We start from the raw sequence: 18,590 nt of genomic DNA on the forward strand, positions 1-18,590 counted from the left end.
TGGGGCGTGGATTGCAGCATTGTGATTTCTGGTGACATTACTGGGTCTTGGAGACAAGGCTGGTCTCTGATATATTTAACGTGGAATTTTAAGTAGAAAATTATCACAATCCACACAAAGAGTTCACATGCAACCTGCAAGGAGCATTTTAAGCACACAGTTCACACCTGAGGTACTTTTGAATTTAAAAAAGCACTTTTGTAATACTCAGGATGTCTTTGAAGATTTGTAATAATTAAATGAACATTAAGAAACCACAATGTATGACTTTGTGCCCTAAATTGGGTCCAATGTGTTTAAAGGGCTCTTTGCAGGCTTCACAAACCAAGGGACAGTCCCAGCCTCAAACACCACCAGGGCAGAGAGAAATGAGGGAGGAAAGACAGGAAGAAATCACACAGTTAAACCCAAAAAAGGTGTTTTGCACACATAACACCCAATACCTACGGGAAAGGCACCTGGTGGGACCTATAAAGGAAAACACAAAACGAACACTTGAGGAAGCACAAACCTGGATCTGAGGGACAGCAGAACATTTGGGAGATTCACGGTTACAGACAAAAAAAAACCTAACAAAATGAGACACACAAAATGCTGCACTCAATAAACAAAGCCTGGGCTCGAGTGTGTTCTGCCTGAGAAATCTCTGGAGAAATTCCTGCATGGACGTGGATGTTCCACTCCTGCTGCTCCTAAAATCCCACCACTCTGCCCAAAGCAAACAGTTTTCTAAAACTGATGAAGATGAAACCAAAATTATTTGGGATAATCATGAGACTGAGCAGAAAAGGGTATTTATTCTGTGCGTGTTTCAACAATCCCAAAAGTTTTTGGACAGGATCAATTTGGTTGTCAAATTCTCCAGGGCAGCCAGAACAAGATCCAAGAGTATCCAAACTGCTCAGACTTCCTAATTTGCAGCACAAACCCATCGCCTAAAAGCTGCAGCAACAACAAAGACACTTTGATGACACAGCTGAGTTTTCCAACACGTTCAAGCGGAGGATGATCAGCAGTGAAATGTCCATGAAAAATTTGTTTTGTTGGAAGTTGTTTCCAGCATCTGTCCTCCTAGTTTCTGGGTGAAAGGAGAAAATCTTTCCCATGTTCATGTGGAAAATCTGAGATCCAGAGCCTTGCGGAAGGGAAGCAGGGGGAATTCTGTGTTCCCAACACAAAAAGATGTGGATCTGTTGGAATGAGTCCAGAGGAGGCCGCGGAGGGGCTGGAGCCCCTCTGCTCTGGAGCCAGGCTGGGAGAGCTGGGGGTCTCACATGGAGAGGAGAAGGCTCCAGGGAGAGCTCAGAGCCCCTGCCAGGGCCTAAAGGGGCTCCAGGAGAGCTGGGGAGGGACTGGGGACAAGGGATGGAGTGCCAGGACACAGGGAATGGTTTCCCACTGCCAGAGGGCAGGGCTGGATGGGATATTGGGAATTAGGAATTGTTCCCTGGGAGGGTCAGGAGGCAGAAACCATGAGATATTCATCCTGAAATAATCAACGAAGACACACAGTGCTACAGGAGCAATTCAGTGTTTATATTTCTGTTTTTCCTTAAGTGTAAAGATTGAAAAAAAAATTAACCCCTATCTTTATAAACCCTAAAGAAATGAAAGCAGCTTTTTGTCTTTGCCTTGATGTTCTGTTTGTTTTAGTGATGACATTAATGGGCTGTTTAATTCTGGGAAGGCTATTTCCTCAGTTATTACAACTGTTGGAGGGTCACAGCAGAACTGCCCAGGGCCACCAGAACTGTCCCCTTGAGAGAGCATTGACTGCAAAGCAATTTCAAACAAAAACTGGGAGTGATAGAAGCAATCAGGCAAATATCCGAGAAAAATACTTTGGTATTTAAAATGCATCAGTTCTCCTGGTTAAAAAAAAAAAATCTATTATTTTTCCTTCTCTAGATATATTATTGAAAATTCATAACCTGCACTTGTAGTAAAACTTATTTCATCCATTACTTGCTCTGTCTGCTCACATTGCTGCCAAGACATACTTAAGCAAAATGCTTTCAAATGTCCCACAAATTCTCTGAGAAAAAATGAAAACAAAAAAAAAAAAACCCAAAACAGAGAATCACAGAATGCCCTGAGGTGGAAGAGACCCACAAAGATCATTGGGTCCAGCTCCTGGTCCTGCACGAGATAATCCAGGTATGCCAACGCCAGGTTGGAAAGGGCTTGGAGCAGCCTGTGACAGTGGAAGGTGTCCTTGCCCATGGCAGGGGTGGCACTGGATGGGCTTTAAGGTCCCAACCCACTCCATGACTGATACTCAGTGCAGCCTTACCACCAACCCTAACCACTGGATAAATTAATCCTCTCCCATGAAAACCAAAGAGGAAGGAAAAAAGAGGCATGGGAAGCCTTATGTAAAGAGCTCTCAGCTCACACAGTTTAAGTTCCTCATCTCAGCTTTGGTTTGCTCAGGTCTTAAGGCACTCCTGTAGCCTAATTTAATTTATGCCATTTAAACAGAGCACTTAATTATATCAGCACTTGGCAGTGCTGTCCTACTGAAAGGTCTGTTTGCAATGTCCCATCTATAAATTAATTTCTGCAAGGTTTATAGCAGGACTCACTTCTATTCCCACAGGGTTTCAATTTAGAGTGGGTTTTGTTCATTTTTTTCCTCAGACACCCTGTTAAGTGAGCACTTTCTTTCTGCATTTACCGGAGGACATGGAGTAATTTTAATATTTCAATTAGCAGGCAGAATTCATTATGTTTGACCAGGGTCACCACTGGGAACTGGGATGCACCAGCACAGAGGGGGCTTGTCTCAGTGTCTCATCAGCAATCCTTCAATTTAAATTTATTTCTAAATACATGAATTTACTGAGGTACAATGAAACCATCAGGACACTGAAGCCTGAAGAAGTTAATGACCATTACCTCTGCCAACAATCCCACCCTGAGCTCCCACCCAGCTCCATGAGGAGCAATTTTAGTGTTTGGCCATTTTATATGGGAGCTCTATGAAACTGCTGCACTCCCAGCTGGAATTCTGTGAATTCTGCGAATTCTCCTGCCCACAGCAGGTTAGAAGGACTCTGTGAATCCCTGGCACATGAACTGAAACACAGGCAATTCCATCTGGTTCTCTCACATCCATGTTACACCTGAGGCACGCCACAGATTTGGAAAGGGCTGTGCATGAACCAGGTGATGCCAAAGGAACAGGAACAGGGAGTAATTCCACCCAAGGATGAGGCTGATCCCCTCTGGCTGTATCAAAGAATCCCAGCATGGTTTGATTTGGAAGGGACCTTAAAGCCCATCCAGTGTCACCCTCGCCATGGGCAGGGACACCTTCCACTGTCCCAGGCTGCTCCAAGCCTCATCCAACCTGGCCTTGGGCACTGCCAGGGATCCAGGGGCAGCCCCAGCTGCTCTGGGCACCCTGTGCCAAGGCCTGTCCACCCTCCCAGGGAATAATTCCTTCCCAATATCCCATCCAATCCTGCCCTCTGGCAGTGGGAAGCTGTTCCTCCTTGCATCACTGCACACCCTTGGAAAAAGCCTCTCTCCACTCATTTAGATGTTAATCCACCTGAATTTCTTTATCTCTCCCAGTTACAGCAGAACACCACAACAAGAAGAAAGCTTTAAAATAGATGCTACTACTTGGTTACTATTCCTCTGGAAATGCCTGACTTCCACTTTGAGTAATGTTACATCAAAATCTGGCAGAGCAAAGAATGCAATGAACTTTCAGCCTCCTACTGTTCCTCCTACTCCTCTTCTTTTTAGCTCAAATGAGGAATCCCTTTCCCTCTGAGCTCCCCTCTCCCATTTCTATGGTGTGAGGCAAGCTGATCCCTGGCATAAAACACATTTTGATTTCTCTGTGCACTGAGCATTCACCACCTTGAACAGAACAGAGTCTTCCAGAGAGGTGAGCAAAACACGGGTCAGAAAAAACCCATTTCCAAGTCTACCTGAACTCAGAACGAAACCAAAAAATCATAATGAAATTAAGATTTCTTTTTTATTCATTGATCTAAATAGGTTTGTCTCAATTAAAAAAAAAAAAAAAAAGAAGCCTGACAATAATAAAACTGCAACCACTCCAAAAGAACCAACTGTACCTCCTCCACGTCGTTGTCCAGCACCACAAGCTGCAGGGGGGAGGTCAGGTTCCGGTTATCCGAGATGGTCGTTCCCACTGGGGAGGATTCCAGGATGAAGCCCTCGTAGGCAGATTTTGTGAAATAAGGCTTCTGGTTGTTCTCATCCAGGATCTCGATGTGGAGATTGGCAAAGGCAGGGAGAGGATGGCCATTGTCTTGTTCAGCCTAAAAAATCATCTCATTTGTCAAAGGTTCCCAGTTATGAACAGTGACTGGGGATGGTTCTAAATAAGAGTCATAATTCAGTTTAAAAATGGACTTTTTTTCTCAGGTCCCCCTACTACAGAACTCAACATCATGGAAAAGAGAAATACCAACTAAAAATTAGCTAGGAGAGAAGAGGATCACCTTCCATCACAGTCACACTTACACAGCTACAAGAAACCCAAACCTTGTGCAAACACAGCTCCTTAAACTCTTAGGATTGAGACTTTCGGAAAAAGCTCTGAGGGATGAAAGAAAACTGGGAATTGGGATTGCACAGCAGAACCCAGAGCAGCAGCAAGAGAGTTAAACCCAAAAGGTAGGAACGGCACATATGGACACATTTGCTTCCTCTTTCCTCAAATCCACCTCTTCAGTGTTACATGAGTGGGATTTTAATTGTGATTTTGCCTATTTTTAAATTCCAGACTAGTTTGGGTTGGAAGGGATCTTAAAACTCATCCCATTCCACCCCTGCTTAGGTAGGGACTCCTCCCGGTACCCCAGGCTGCTCCAAGCACATCCAACCTGGCCTTGGGCACTGCCAGGGATCCAGGGGCAACCACAGCTGCTCTGGGCACCCTGTTCCCAGGGAAGTTGTGGATGTGTCCAGCAAAATTCTTTACTTCCATGAATAACCTCCACATCTCAATGGCAGCTCTGCACCACCCAGCATTCACTCCCTGATATTTTTCAATTGATTTATTCTTATTCTCAAACTTCCGAAAGATAAAAGCACTAATTGCCCATTTCAGGGTGCTAATCCTATAAAAACCTACAGTCATACTTTATTTTCCTGTAACCTCCCAACCAACAACTAATCAAAGCAAAGAAACAAGGGAATTAGGAGATGAAAAGTAATTTGGTCTCCAGTTTATAAAGAGCAAACCAGCTTTAATTACAGTCCTGCAGATGACACTGCAGCAAGACAACAGTAGGGCATTGAGAGTTTCCTGTTCCTATGGCCAAAATTTGTATTCCCAAAGTCTGGATGGACACAGACTCTGGATCACAACAGAGAGATTCCTAAATTCCTGTTGTTAACAGGACTTTCTGTTAGCAGAGGTTTTACTTCTAATCTGGTGTTTCCCCCTTTCAAACAGACAATTCCTCATTTTTCAAATCAATAGTCCAAGGAATCTCAGTCTGGAAAAATCTCTTTGATATCATCACAGTTTTAAAAAATTTCTTATTTAAACTCTTCTTATTTAAACTGTTATTTTAAACAAAAAAATTCTTAGTTAAACTATTTAAATCTTTTCTTGGTCTGAAAAACATTCATTCTCTTTGCTTATAAAACAGAAATAGTTTGGTAATGATAAAAACTCTACTAAAGAAAAACAAGTATTAAAATTTTATATTTCAAATAAAAAGAAATATAAACATAATAATTGCTATTTTCTTTAAAGGAGGTGATGACACCTTAAGTAATCTGTAAAAAACTCATGGTCAGTGTTTAAGAAAAAATTGATTTTTCTTTTTAAAATAAAGCTGGATTACTCTTGAACAGGACAAAAATACCCAGTCCAGTCAATGCTCCTCTGAATGAAAATAAACTACATGTGTCAAAATCAACATCACCAAAATTACCTGGCAGGACTCTGGCTCCTGACCCACGAAGGTGAAATTCCAAAAACGTCCTGAGATGGAATTTTTGCCCAAGTTAAAGTACTGAAAGCATGAGAGAAAATCCCAGGAAAAGCCTGCTCCTCAAGCAACACACACTGCTGGGATTCTATTTTATAAGCAGATGCATGATGGAACCACAGAATCCGGGACTCTTTTAGGATGGGAAGACTTCCAGAGTCATGGAGTCCCAGCTGTGCCCAGTGCCCACCTTGTCCCCAGCCCAGAGCACTGAGTGCCACCTCCAGCCCTTCCTGGGACACCTCCAGGGATTTGCAGTAAGGCAGAAAAATCATAGAGAAAGGCTTCATAAAATCAAGCTTGCTCTCCTAAAATCAGATGCTGGCCGTGTCAAGCTAGCCCTTAGCAAGTTCCCATGTCAAAGCAATCCTGGTGTGAGCAGTTCCTTAGCAGAACAATCTATTCCTGGGTAGAGAACAACCAGCACCTGTGTAAACTGGTTTTACACCGTTAGATAGAAAAATGAAAACTATCAGAAACAACTTTTCCTGCACATACACACACAGTTCGAGTGACCAATCAATACAGGATATCAACTTCTTAATTACCAATAAAGTAAGTGGCAAGAAAGCTACTGACCAACTGGAGTCTCATACAAGGTCTGTAAAATTGCATAAAAAGGAGTTATGCGAATACAGAATGAGCTTTTTCCACCATGAAGAAAATGGAGTCATGTGTGATTTATTCCAATAGATAGGGGCTCCAAAGCTCCCTGGGCAGCCCCTGCCAAGGCCTGAACACCCTTTCCATGCAGAAATTCCTGCTGCTGGCCAAGCTGAGCCTGCCCTGGCCCAGCTTCAGGCCCTTTCCCCTTGTCCTGTCCCTGTTCCCTGGCAGCACAACCTGACCCCCCCTGGCTGTCCCCTCCTGGCAGGGAGTTGTGCAGAGCCACAGGGTCCCCCCTGAGCCTCCTTTTCTGCAGGCTGAGCCCCTTTCCCAGCTCCCTCAGCCCCTCCTGGGGCTCCAGCCCCTTCCCCAGCTCCGTTCCCTTCCCTGGCCACGCTCCAGCCCCTCCAGGGCTCTCCTCACGTCCTCCTCCCCACAGGACTAACAATGGCTGTTCATCATTAAATTTTTTTCTTCTCCTTTTCCGAGTAAAATCGGTCCCCTCATAGCCCAAAGTTTCCATACAACCCCTGTGAGTTACTTTATAAGAACACTTGATGCTCCTTGCTATAAAGAGATCCTAAAAAAAGGAAAATGCAAGCAACAGAGGGTCTCAATCTTCTGAACAGCTTGAAACACCACAATAATGCCTTGCTTTAATGTCCAAGTGAACCCAGAGCTCATTCTGGGATAAAAGCAGGAATATTCACCCAGGAAGGTGTTGCAGGCTTTCTTGAAGTGCTGGGAATTACACATGGCCAAACACAAAGAGAGTTGTTTGCTCCCAAAATTGGACTTCAAATTTGAAACCCTGGAGCCCAAAATAACAAAGCAAAGGAGTTCTTCCTCACTGAGCACTTCCAGTCAAAATCACTTCAGCTTTCCTTCGTGTTCACAAGTCAGAATGATGGATTAATTTGTTTTGTTTTCAAAGACACCACTATTTAAGGAAAAAAGGAAGCTTTGCAAACAGATGCTTCTTTTTGCCTTTTGTTTGAAACAAGGAATTTCATTTCACAATGCCAGTAATTGATTTGCTTTCAATGTTCCATGAAATCAGTCCTAGAAGCAACACCTGACTACAAGCAGAGCACAACACAGCCCTTTCATAATGCTCCAAAACCATAAAAAAGCTGTAACATTAACAATTTTTTGCTACAGTGCCCTATTTCTTGGGGGTTTTCTTAGTGTGGAGGTTGGAGGGGTTTTTTTCTTCTTTGTTTTGTGGTGGTTTGGAGTGGTTTTTCTGCTGTTTTTGGTTTTGTTGTATGTTTTTCTAAAGAGACTAAGTTATACCTCATGAGAGTTATTCCAGACATTGAGTCCTCTATTGAGAGAGCAAACCCTTTTCCCTCACGTTGCCCTGTTAAACACTTATCTGGACTTGCTGGCCAAAGGTTGTTTCCTAACACACATTTTGGAGCACAAACAGCAAACAGTTTACATTCTCTTCATCCAGAAAGGGACTGGTCTCTAAGCCACAAAACATTTGAGTTCCAGTCCTTCAAAGAAAATGTTTTAGTGTCAAAATAATGGGGGATCTCTCAAATAACCCCAAGGATGTGACCTTCACCGAGACACAAAAAGAGCAGCACAGGATTAGATTCTGGTACAACTTAGTAGTTAAGAGCAGCTACAGGAAAAGAAAAAGTGAAATATGTTAATTGTCACAGATATTTAACTGCTTTAATGACATCTGTGCTGAATCTGCTTGTATCTCTGGTGTCCATAATTTTATACAGATGGAAGATGGCAGGAGATGACAGGAAAGCAGTTCCAGGAGGGATGCAAGGAGTGAGGAGTGAATGGGAGGGTGTGGGAATTAACAGGATCAACTAGAAATTCACTCCTTGAAAACCAGCAGATGAAACAGCTCCCCCAAAAAACGAGAAATCAGGGCAATGCAAAAGGCTCCCTCATGGAAGCACAGAGAATTCCAAGCTGGAAAGGACCTACAGGGATCATCAAGTGGAATTCCAAGCTAGAAAGAAGCCACAGGGATCACTGAGTCCAGCTCCAGGCCCTCAGCACAATCCAGACCTGGAATATTCTCCAGCCAGTTCCCAATGTCCCCTCTCACTGCCAAAGCAGCAGGTCCTGTCCTAGCGAAACATTTAAAAGAGAGCAAAACATGGTTCCCTTAGATAAAACTCAGAGTTCCCATTTCTCCATGGAATCCCAGAATCCACTTCAGCAATCCTCCATCCAAAAAATCTGTCCTAAAGTGCAAGGAAATGGAATTGTTTTAGCTGAGACACATCCATGCTGCTCTTCTTCTCCAGGACTACAGAGTTACCTGAAGTGGACAACAGGCTAATTAGGAATAATTTTTTTTAAAAAATCCACCAAATGCGGGGCTGGTCTTCATGCCAGATCTTTTACTTTTTAAAAATGGGAAGGTTCATCCCTGGAAGCAAAGAAAAACACCAAAAAAAATCACCCCAAAAAACAAACCCAAACCAAAAATAATAAACCCCAAACAAATTTAAAAAAAATGCCAAAAAGGCCTCTGTCCTGTCCAATCCCAACAGCAAGATGAGCAAGTGGAGCTGAGGGGGACAGTGGTGCATGGGGACAAACATGAACTTCACACATCCCAAAAAAATTGGGATGCCAAGACTTCTTCCTGGTGAGGGGCTACACACAAATCCATGTGGAAGAATAGCAGGGGAAGCTGCAAACTGAGCTCCAAGAAGATCTCAGATTTAAAGAAAGCAAAATTAGGTGGCAGGGGATGGAGATGGGTTTTAATGTCCCTTCCAAGCCAAACCATCCTGGGATTCTGTGATCTATTATTTAAATGGATGTGATTAAAATCAGGAGCAGGGAGAGAGGGAAGGAAGGGCAAGGTGACAAAGTGGCTCCCTTGAAAGGGGAGATCACTCAGTAAAACGGAACAAGGAGGGCAGGGTGAAAAGAGGGACAGCATTTATCCAGATTTAGGCTAAACTTTAGGATTGGGGAATAATTCCCAAGGTCAGCATGTACAGCACAGGGAAAGAAGCACTGAACTGGATTAAAACTTGGCTTAAGGACAAGGAGCACAGAACACAGTGTTCTGTCTTTAGAACACAGAAGAAATGTGACTGGTGTCACTGTAGCAGAGAAATTAAATCAGCACAAATTGTGTTCGGACCCTGGGCTTAAAAAAAACCTACCAAACAAAAGAAACAACCCCAAAACATCCATTTTAGGGCCATTGGTAAAGGGTGACTTCAGGACCAGCAAGACTCACAATGCTGCAGGGCAGTGAACAGTAATTACTGCTAATAATAATTAATTATTTAGATTGTTTTCCAAATGTTACAGCTCTTCCTTCTTCCCTTAAAAAAACCCCACCATATATGAAGCCATTAGGCCAAGTTTTAATTGCCAAATGTTAAATTTTACACAGAAAGGGATTGCTTTTTCTTGCAGAAAAGAAATTTCTGTAAATAAAAGCATTACAGGATATCCCAATTATTGATTTTAATGATTTCATTGCTCTGAGAGTTCTGACACAAAATTTAGGGTCAATCTTACTGATTTGAAGAAAAATTTTAATGAATTAAAGGAAAAGTTTGGGTGTCCTAAACCCTTTTTTCCTTCATCACAAAGACAAACCCTGTCCCTGCACTCAGATTTTTAATTCTACATCAAATCCCATCACTGTATTAAACACAAGAGGGGGGGAAAAAAAGCTGTCTCAAAGAGAATTAATTGAATTCTGAGTTCACCTAAGGGCTGAACCTTTGAAAAACTAATTTATAAAAATCATTTATTGTCCTTAGCACCTTCAGGAGATGCACAGCCAAAGGACTGATTTGGAAAATCTCAGCCTTGACAGGAAAAGGATGGAGCAACTCTTAATGAAAATGAACTTCTTCCATTCTTTTCCTAATCTGTTGCCCTGAGTACAAAACCCAAAATTTAGAGGAGCAGAGAATAAGCACAAATCCTCTGAAATGCAAGAAAATTAAGACATGGGAAGAGGGGAAATTTGGAGCTATCCAAACAAAGGTAACAAAGGTGAATAGATGATGGAGCCAGGGGATCAGAACAGGGTAGGAAGAGTTGAAGGCTGAAATTCTTGCAAAAATCAACCAAACCTTGTAGATATGATGTTTCTGAAGGGTTGAAAACAAAGCAAAACAAAAAAAAATAGATAATTCAAGACTTTTTAAATCTTAAAACCTATGGAGCATTTCTCTAATCCAAGAACTTCCAGTCCAGTGAGCTTCAACTGATGGGTATCTCCTCACTGCCTGCTGGAATTGTGCTGTCTGAAATTCAGACTAAAACAGCCACAGAATCACCAAGGTTGGGAGAGTCCTTCAAGGTCAGAGTCCAACCCCAGCAGCACGAGCATCACCCCTAAACCGTGTCCCCAAGGGCAGATCCTGATGTCTCCTGAACATGTCCAGAGAGGGTGACTCCAACACTACCCTGGGCAACTTTTCCCAAAGCCTGCCCACATTTTCAGGGAAAAAGGAATTTTTTTGGTTGCCTAATTTGAACCATCCCTGGTGAACATGATAAGAACAACAACTCCAAAATCCTGCTTGAAGCTGCAGCTAAACACAGGAGCCTAGAGAAGAAGAGAAGCAGCTCAGATCTCCATGGATTTCTCTTTTTATTACGAAACTTGTCTTCCATGAGCCAGCCTGGCCTCCCCTTGAGCCCAGGTCAGCATCGAGCCCCACAGCACTGCCTGTCAAATTTGAGTCATAGCAGGAATCACAGTTTGGGTTGGAAGGGACTTTGAAAACCATCCCACTCCACCCCTGCCATGGGCAGGGACACCTTCCACTGTCCCAGGCTACTCCAAGCCCCATCCAGCCTGGCCTTGGGCACTGCCAGGGATCCAGGGGCAGCCACAGCTTCTCTGGGAATTCCATCCCAGCCCCTTCCCACCCTCATAAGGAATGATTTCTTCCCAATATCCCATCTGGATCTCCCCTCTGTCAGTCTGAACTCATTTTCCCTTGTTCTGACCCTCCAGTTCCTGTTGCAGGGTCCCTCTCCAGCTTCCCTGAGATCCTGGAAGGTGCTGTGAGGTCTCCACCCAACCTTTTCCAGAGAAGAACCCATTTTGTCTGTTTTAACCCTGCCACCTCCTTGTCTCAGCTGGGAACCCTGGCACTGGAGGAGAGGCTGAACTGCTGCTTCCTCCTCACTGCCACTCCCACTGGATTTTACAGGTGTCTGTCCCCTGTCCCAGCTTCTTCCTCCCCACCTGGAGGAGCCTCTGTCCTGCCCTGCCCTTTTTGGGACACTGTGCTCAGGACACCTGGATCTGTTCAGAGCTGCAGTGCTTTGCTCCCTGTTCTTTTCTCTATTTTTCTATTTTCACTAATGATTTCTAATGTTCCATTTTCATTTTATATTCTACCTTTTTTTTTTTTTTTTTTTTGATCACTGAGCCAACCTTCACACTCTGTTCCCAGTTCTAACACCAAGATCTCATTCCCAAGTCAGGCCAGAACCCATAATTTTACATAAAGTTCAGGGTGATCCTGAGATGTTTCACTTTATTTTTAAGCCATGCCTAATTTTATCAGCCATTTTATCACTGACTCACTTGGTCTTGCAAAGTCCTTCAGCAATTCTGCAGTCAATCCCTGAAGTTCCATGCCAGGAAGTGTTTGGAAGACATGGAGTAGTGGTGGGTTAATGGTTGGAATTGATGATTTCAGAGGGTTTTCGCAACCTAAATGATTCTGTGATTGTATCCTTGTATTTACAACCAGAATATTTTCCATCTATTATATATACATTATGATTCTGTAATACCTCAGGATCAGAAGTAGCTACTAGTTCAGGAATTCAACCATTGAGATCATTCCCAAGATTCTCCAGCCTAGAGCTCTCCTTCACAACCTCCCTGTATTTTAAACCTGATCATTTTTTGCCCTTGCCAGTGGCTGGCAAACATCCTCTCACAATCTCCTTGTACTTCCACTTGGAACAGGAAACATCCCTGTGCAATCACACCAAACATGGCACACAAATATCCCTGTTCCCTGCCTTCCAGCGTTGGTCCACAGTTTGATCCTGAGGCTGTTTATGAAGCCATGCCTTTTTTCCCTGTAATACAAGCATTTTTTGACAGCTCTGAGACCAACAGACAGGAGGGATCAACAAAGCTCCCATTGGGATAAGAGAAATCCAACAACTTCCAGAGAAGTAGGAGAGCATCACCTCCTGTTGTTTCTGCTGAGATCCACATCTGGAGAATCATGGGCATTGGGAAGAGTTGAACTGTTGCAGTCAGGTAGAACAATTAAAAGAGAAAAGCCACATAAAATCAGGCTTGCTCTGTTAGATGGATGGCTGGCCTGTCATTTCTTCTAAGCAAAGTTAGTACTTTGCAAGTTCCCACATGAAAACAAACCTGGTGTGAATAGCTTGTTAACATAATCATTCCTGGGTGAAAAACATGAAATCTATCCCATGAGAATCAGTGAAGAAAATACATAAACAATTTAACAGTAAAGAGATTTGATGGACAAGTAAAATACCTTTTACTAACCAATAGAGTAATTGGCAAGAAAGCTACTGACCAATTGGAGTCACACACGAGATCTGTAAAACTGTAAAAAAGGAGTTATGTGAATAAAGAATGGCCTTTTTCTGCATGAAGAAAATGGAGTCTGTGTGATTATTCTGATATTGAACTGCACTGGCACTGCTGGCGGCATCTCTCTGACCCAAAGCACTCCATGAGGAAGGAATCAGAGAAGCACAAAATATCCTGAGCTGGAAGGACCCACAAGAATCGCATATCCAACCCCTGGCCCCACACAGATCCCCCAACAATCCCACCCTGGGCATCCCTGGAGGAGTGTCCAAACCCTCCTGGAGCCCTGGCAGCCTCGGGGTTGTGCCCATTCCCTGGGGAGCCTGGGCAGTGCCAAGCACCCTCTGGGGGAAGAACTCTCCCCTGAACTCCAACCTAAACCTCCCCTGGCACTCAAGCACTGCTCCAGCCATTCCCTGGGTCTGTCCCTGCTCACAGGGAGCAGAGATTGGAGCTGCCTGTGCTGCTCAGTTTGGCTGGAAATCCCACTCAGTTCAAAAATTCCAGCCAGGAGAAATTCCAGAGTAGACACTACAGCAGAAATGTGCTCCATCACCTCGTGCACAGTGGGATCCCAAACCAATTTCCCTCTAACACTGGAATTGCAAACCCTCTGCTCCACTCCGACCTTCTAAACAACAGGGAAACAGACTCCCACTGTAGAGCTGTTTCTGTGGAATTGTCTGTCATTGGGTTAATGACAGCCCGGCTGAAAGCCCTCCTGGGACCACAGGGATACATCCAAGGGATACGGAAAATGCCATGAAAGAATATTCTTCAAAATCCTCTGCGTTGCCCTGGGATGGTGTCGAAGCACATTTCTGTGAGGAAGGCACTAAAACCACCCAAGGGACACAAACCAATTATTTTTCACAGAATTCCAGACTGGTTTGGGTTGGAAGGGCCTTAAAGCTCACCCAATTCCACTAGCCCAGGTTGAGACTGTATTCACTAAGAGCCCTAAAGCTCTTGCATTCAAGGAAAAGTCTTATTAATAAAAGTTAGGCTACAAATGTTATTTGAAGCTGGGAACCTTATCTTACCTTTTCCCTCTTCCCCCCTTATTTTATTTAACAATTTAATTAAAGTTTTTATTGAGGTGCCCACGTCACATAAATCCTCCCTAATATCCCAAATACAGCCAAATACAACAGACAATGGTTCATGACTTGACCAGCCAGGCTGGATGAACACTGACTCTAGACCTATCAATTTAATTAACTAAATCAATTTATCTATCAATTTAACTATCTAAACCCCTCTAAAGTGATCAGTTTAATTTCACCAGTACACAGGGGTCCACATGAGATCACCAAAACACTCCTCTATTTTTCCACCCAATTTCTAAAAACCAAAGCATTTTTAGTCACTAATACAATGCCATTAGAAAAGGGAAATCAGTTTTTGCAAGAGAAATAAAACGTTTTCCCTGATTTTGAATATGACAAAGAGGCATTTTCTTTAAAGGGGAGAAAATCTGATGTAGTCCTGGATAAGTAACAGAGAGCAGAGTGGTACAACCAGAAACAGAAAAGGTCTGAGAGGGTGGGGAGATTCTGGCACAAATTGCCAGAGACGCTGTGGCTGCCCCTGGATCCCTGGCAGTGTCCAAGGCCAGGCTGGACAGAGCTTGGAGCAGGTCTGGGATAGTGGAAGGTGTCCCTGCCCTGTCAGGGGGGGGCACTGGATGGTCTTTAAGGTCCCTTCCAACCCAAACCCATCTGGGATTCTCTGCCCTTGGTTAGCACCAAAATATTTGCAGGGTTTTTTGCTGTTGCAACTCCCACAGGTTTTATAGCAGCTCTGAATGGATAAAAGTCATGATTTTCCCTTAATTACTGGATATCAACCCAGTGCAAATACTGAGGAGGAACCCCTGCAGCTCCTCACGCTGTGTCTACTCCAAAAGCAAGTCCCTGTGAACTCAGTCACCCCCAGCATGAGCAAGTTCATCAAAATTGGCTCTTCCTCAGGTGTGGTGAATTCTCCAAAGTCCAGGAACTCCATCCATGAGCATTTCCCTGCCTGTGCCAGCACATCCAGCCTCCCATAGCCCATCCTCTTTGCAAATGGATCATAATGGAAGTGCCAGCTTAGATTCTGTCTGATTGATAAATAACCCCTGCTCAAATAGGAAAGGAGCAAAGTGCATCAATTTGATTAATTCTCCCATTTGCTTCATGCTTAAAAAAAATAAAACATGCCTGGCACTTTTTAGAGCAGGTAACAAGAACAATCTCACATCTACAGTGCAGTGGCCATGCCACTAATTTCAATTAAGTCCTTTCAGTTTAATAGTATAATCCACATACTGTGGCAGCCTTGCTGTTGCCACATGGAAATCCCAATGGGAACTCCCGAGAAATCCACCTTTTTTTTTTTTAACGATGTTGTAATAATGCCCATGTTTCTTGGTAGGGAATGGAGGTGTCAAGAGCTTCCATAGGAGGGCAAAATTGGTTTTCTCCTTTCTTATAATCTAATATATTCCAGAGGTAGAGGAAGGCTGAAATCTAGCATTTCTTATTAGGATCTTCAGGGGTTTTTCTTCATTGTCTCCCCATTTGAGAATTCAACATTTATCAGCAATGCAGGCGAGTGCCCCCATTTCCTGTCCACCTTCTTTCCTGCATTCAAATATCCCTGTATTGACTTAACCACCTTTTCCATAATATCTTAACAGAAGAAAAAAAAAAATTGATCTCCTCATATCAGAGGGAATATTTTAAAGATTAAACTGAGCACATGCTGCAAAAATAGCATATTTTCTGTTTGAAGAGAAACATCACACGTTGCACCCTCCAGATAAAACAGAATCAGATCCTACAACTGCCCAAAATGAGAAATGTGCAACACAAGAAGCTGAAGGTTTGATTTGGTACAAGCCTGAGCCATTATCCCAATGGTCCCTGAAGGATACAGCATAAAAACTTTTATTGTTTTAGCAAGTGGCACATAATCATTCTTACAGAGTGATCCTTTTCCTTACAGCTTCCTTATTTTCCCTGACTGCACATTCACCACAGCAACGGAAACCTACTAAATCCTATAAATATGGCCATTAATGATCAGAGTTGCTATTTAGGCACAGAAATTATCCTCCCACACCAGTTAATTGATTTTTTTAAATTACTTCTTGTGCAGCCCAAGTTTGGGAAGAAAGGGCTACAGGGCTTTAACCTGTAACTCCTTAGGATATTGAGAGTCATGGAATGATTTGGGTTGGAAGGGACCTCAAAGCCCATCCAGTGTCACCCCTGCCATGGGCAGGGACACCTGCCACTGTCCCAGGCTGCTCCAAGCCCCAGTGTCCAATCTGGCCTCGGACACTGCCAGGGATGGGCTGTGCTTTATGGCTTTTCCCAGCACTTGGAACTGAATGGGAAACAGCAGAGCACTGGCAGCAGGGCAGGGAGGGATGGTGGCCCTGTGGGCAGCCCTGGAGGCTCCTCTGGAGTGCTGTGGCCAGCTCTGGATGCTGAGGCCAGCAGGGCCAGGAGCTGCTGGAGCTGAGCAAGGGCCTGGAGCATCCGGGTGCCCAGGAAAGGCTGAGGGAGCTGGGGCTGCTCAGGCTGCAGAGGAGCCCCAGCTGAGAGGGGCCCTCAGGCCTGGGTGTCCCTGGGTGCAGGGAGGGGCAGAGCAGGGCCCAGGCTCTGCTCCGGGGCCCAGCAATGGCACCAGAGCCACGGGCAGGGCCTGAGCCCAGCAATTGCCCTGCCCAGGAGGCACAACTTCTTCCCTGGGCACTGCCCAGCCCTGAGCAGATTGCCCACAGAGCCTGGGGGCTCTCCTGCCTGGGGCTTTGGCAGAGCTGGGGGCACACAATGCTGTGCCCTGGGCTCTGGGATGGCCCTGCTGCAGCAGGGAGCTGCCACCAGCTGCCCACTGAGCTCCTGCAGCCTCAGCCACTCTGGCATCCAGTGAATATTCACTACTCAGTTACTCAATTCACTGCTACCCCAACCTGACTCATGGTAGTGATGCCTCAGGTTTTAGCTTTTCTATTTTTCAGGTTCTGTGCTGCTTTAGTGTGTGGGTCTGAGCTTCACATTAAGGGATGGTGAGCTCTCTGCACAGAGCAGGGAGACAAAACAATTCCTTCTCTAGTTGGGGACCAAGGACAAATGATCCAAATCTCAGGCCCAAGAGTATAAACAATGGTAGACTGAAGAGAGAAAAATAAAATACATGGGACTGCATAACCTGAAGCTGTAACTGGACAATGAACTCCAATATGCAAATGGAGCAGAACTTATCAAAGTGAGAGACCCCGTGACCAGGTGTGCATTTTGTGACCATTTTGGTTCATCCTGGGTGCAGCCCTGGCTGGGCTCTTGTGCTGCCTAAGGTGGATCCATGGAGGAGATCCTTTTAATAAATCCCTGCTTTATTCTTTAACTCTGTCTGGCCTCTGTTCTAGGTCAGCCTTCTCAAGGCATCAGTGGGATTCTGTGAACATTCACCATTCACACAATGCTCTGTATCCCTAAGTTCCAAAATGGGCTGTGAACTGAACACATGAAACAGAAACCAGCTGCATTCTTAGGACAACTGGGCTCATAAAAAGCAAGGGGACAAGTGATGCTGAGCTTGTTCACACAATGTAACGTGAAACGTTCCAACTTTGCCAAGGTTCATTCCCACATTTCCACAAATGCTTCACACTCTTCTTCCTCCCATGGAGCTAAGTGATGCCTGACAGGCTAAGACACACGAAGGGATCTAGAGGAGGGAAGATGAAGCTAAATATTGTACAAGGATGTCAGGAAGGAAGCCAGGAAAAAAAAGGGGAAATACCAACCTTAAAAACTCCCATAACAACCAAACCAACCTCAGCAGATAAAGGATGAAAAGGCAAAAAAGGAAAACTGCAGAAAAGACAAGCAGGCCCACCCTACATTTTCTCCAGAGCCTTTTGTTTCCCAAAGAATATAAAAACACTGAAAAAAATTCAGCCCAAATTACCTTAATAACCAAGTCAAACTTCTGGTGTAAATCCCTATTTATTGGCTTGAGGAGCCTCAGTTCAGCTGTTGTGAGATTCATATGGAAATACTGGGGATAATCCTCAGGAGTACCTGCAAAAAAAGACATTGAGGCTTGAACAGCTCTGAAAGGTTTAGCTCAGCAATGTGTTTATTTTACTCACTAATCATCAAAAGGAACAAAGCCTCATTCTGTTATTGGAAGGATAAAATATTGCTTTATGTGGACATGGAGCTTAAGGATGCTATAAAGTTATGTGTTTAATGTTATGTTATTATTTCCATACTCTCCAGAACCACAAAGATTCCTCTCAACTGGCACTCCCTAAGTACTTGATAACAACAGGAATATTATTAATAGCACATAAATAACAGATATAAGTAGTAACACAAATAATAACAATATGGTAACAACAGAGAGCTTATTTTAGAAATCCTTCTGGGAAAAGTTTC

The 18,590-nt window shown here is 44.0% G+C and overlaps 1 protein-coding gene across 16 annotated transcripts in view; it reads right to left on the bottom strand.

Annotated features, from left to right (window-relative positions):
• Positions 1–18,590, bottom strand: part of PCDH15 (protocadherin related 15) — a 635,072-nt gene that overhangs the window by 143,444 nt on the left and 473,038 nt on the right. For all 16 annotated transcript variants that reach the window (XR_005257309.1, XR_005257310.1, XR_005257316.1 and 13 more), the window contains 2 exons: positions 18,118–18,230; positions 4,095–4,301 (listed from right to left, as the gene is read on the bottom strand). Coding sequence is in view for 4 of the 16 variants with exons in the window: in XM_038140145.1 (XP_037996073.1) it covers positions 4,095–4,301; positions 18,118–18,230 (320 nt within the window). In the remaining 12 variants the exon portion in view is untranslated. The remainder of the gene's footprint in view (positions 1–4,094; positions 4,302–18,117; positions 18,231–18,590) is intronic.

Source organism: Motacilla alba, chromosome 6 (genome assembly GCF_015832195.1).
Source record: "Motacilla alba alba isolate MOTALB_02 chromosome 6, Motacilla_alba_V1.0_pri, whole genome shotgun sequence".
NCBI classification, from domain to species: domain Eukaryota; kingdom Metazoa; phylum Chordata; class Aves; order Passeriformes; family Motacillidae; genus Motacilla; species Motacilla alba.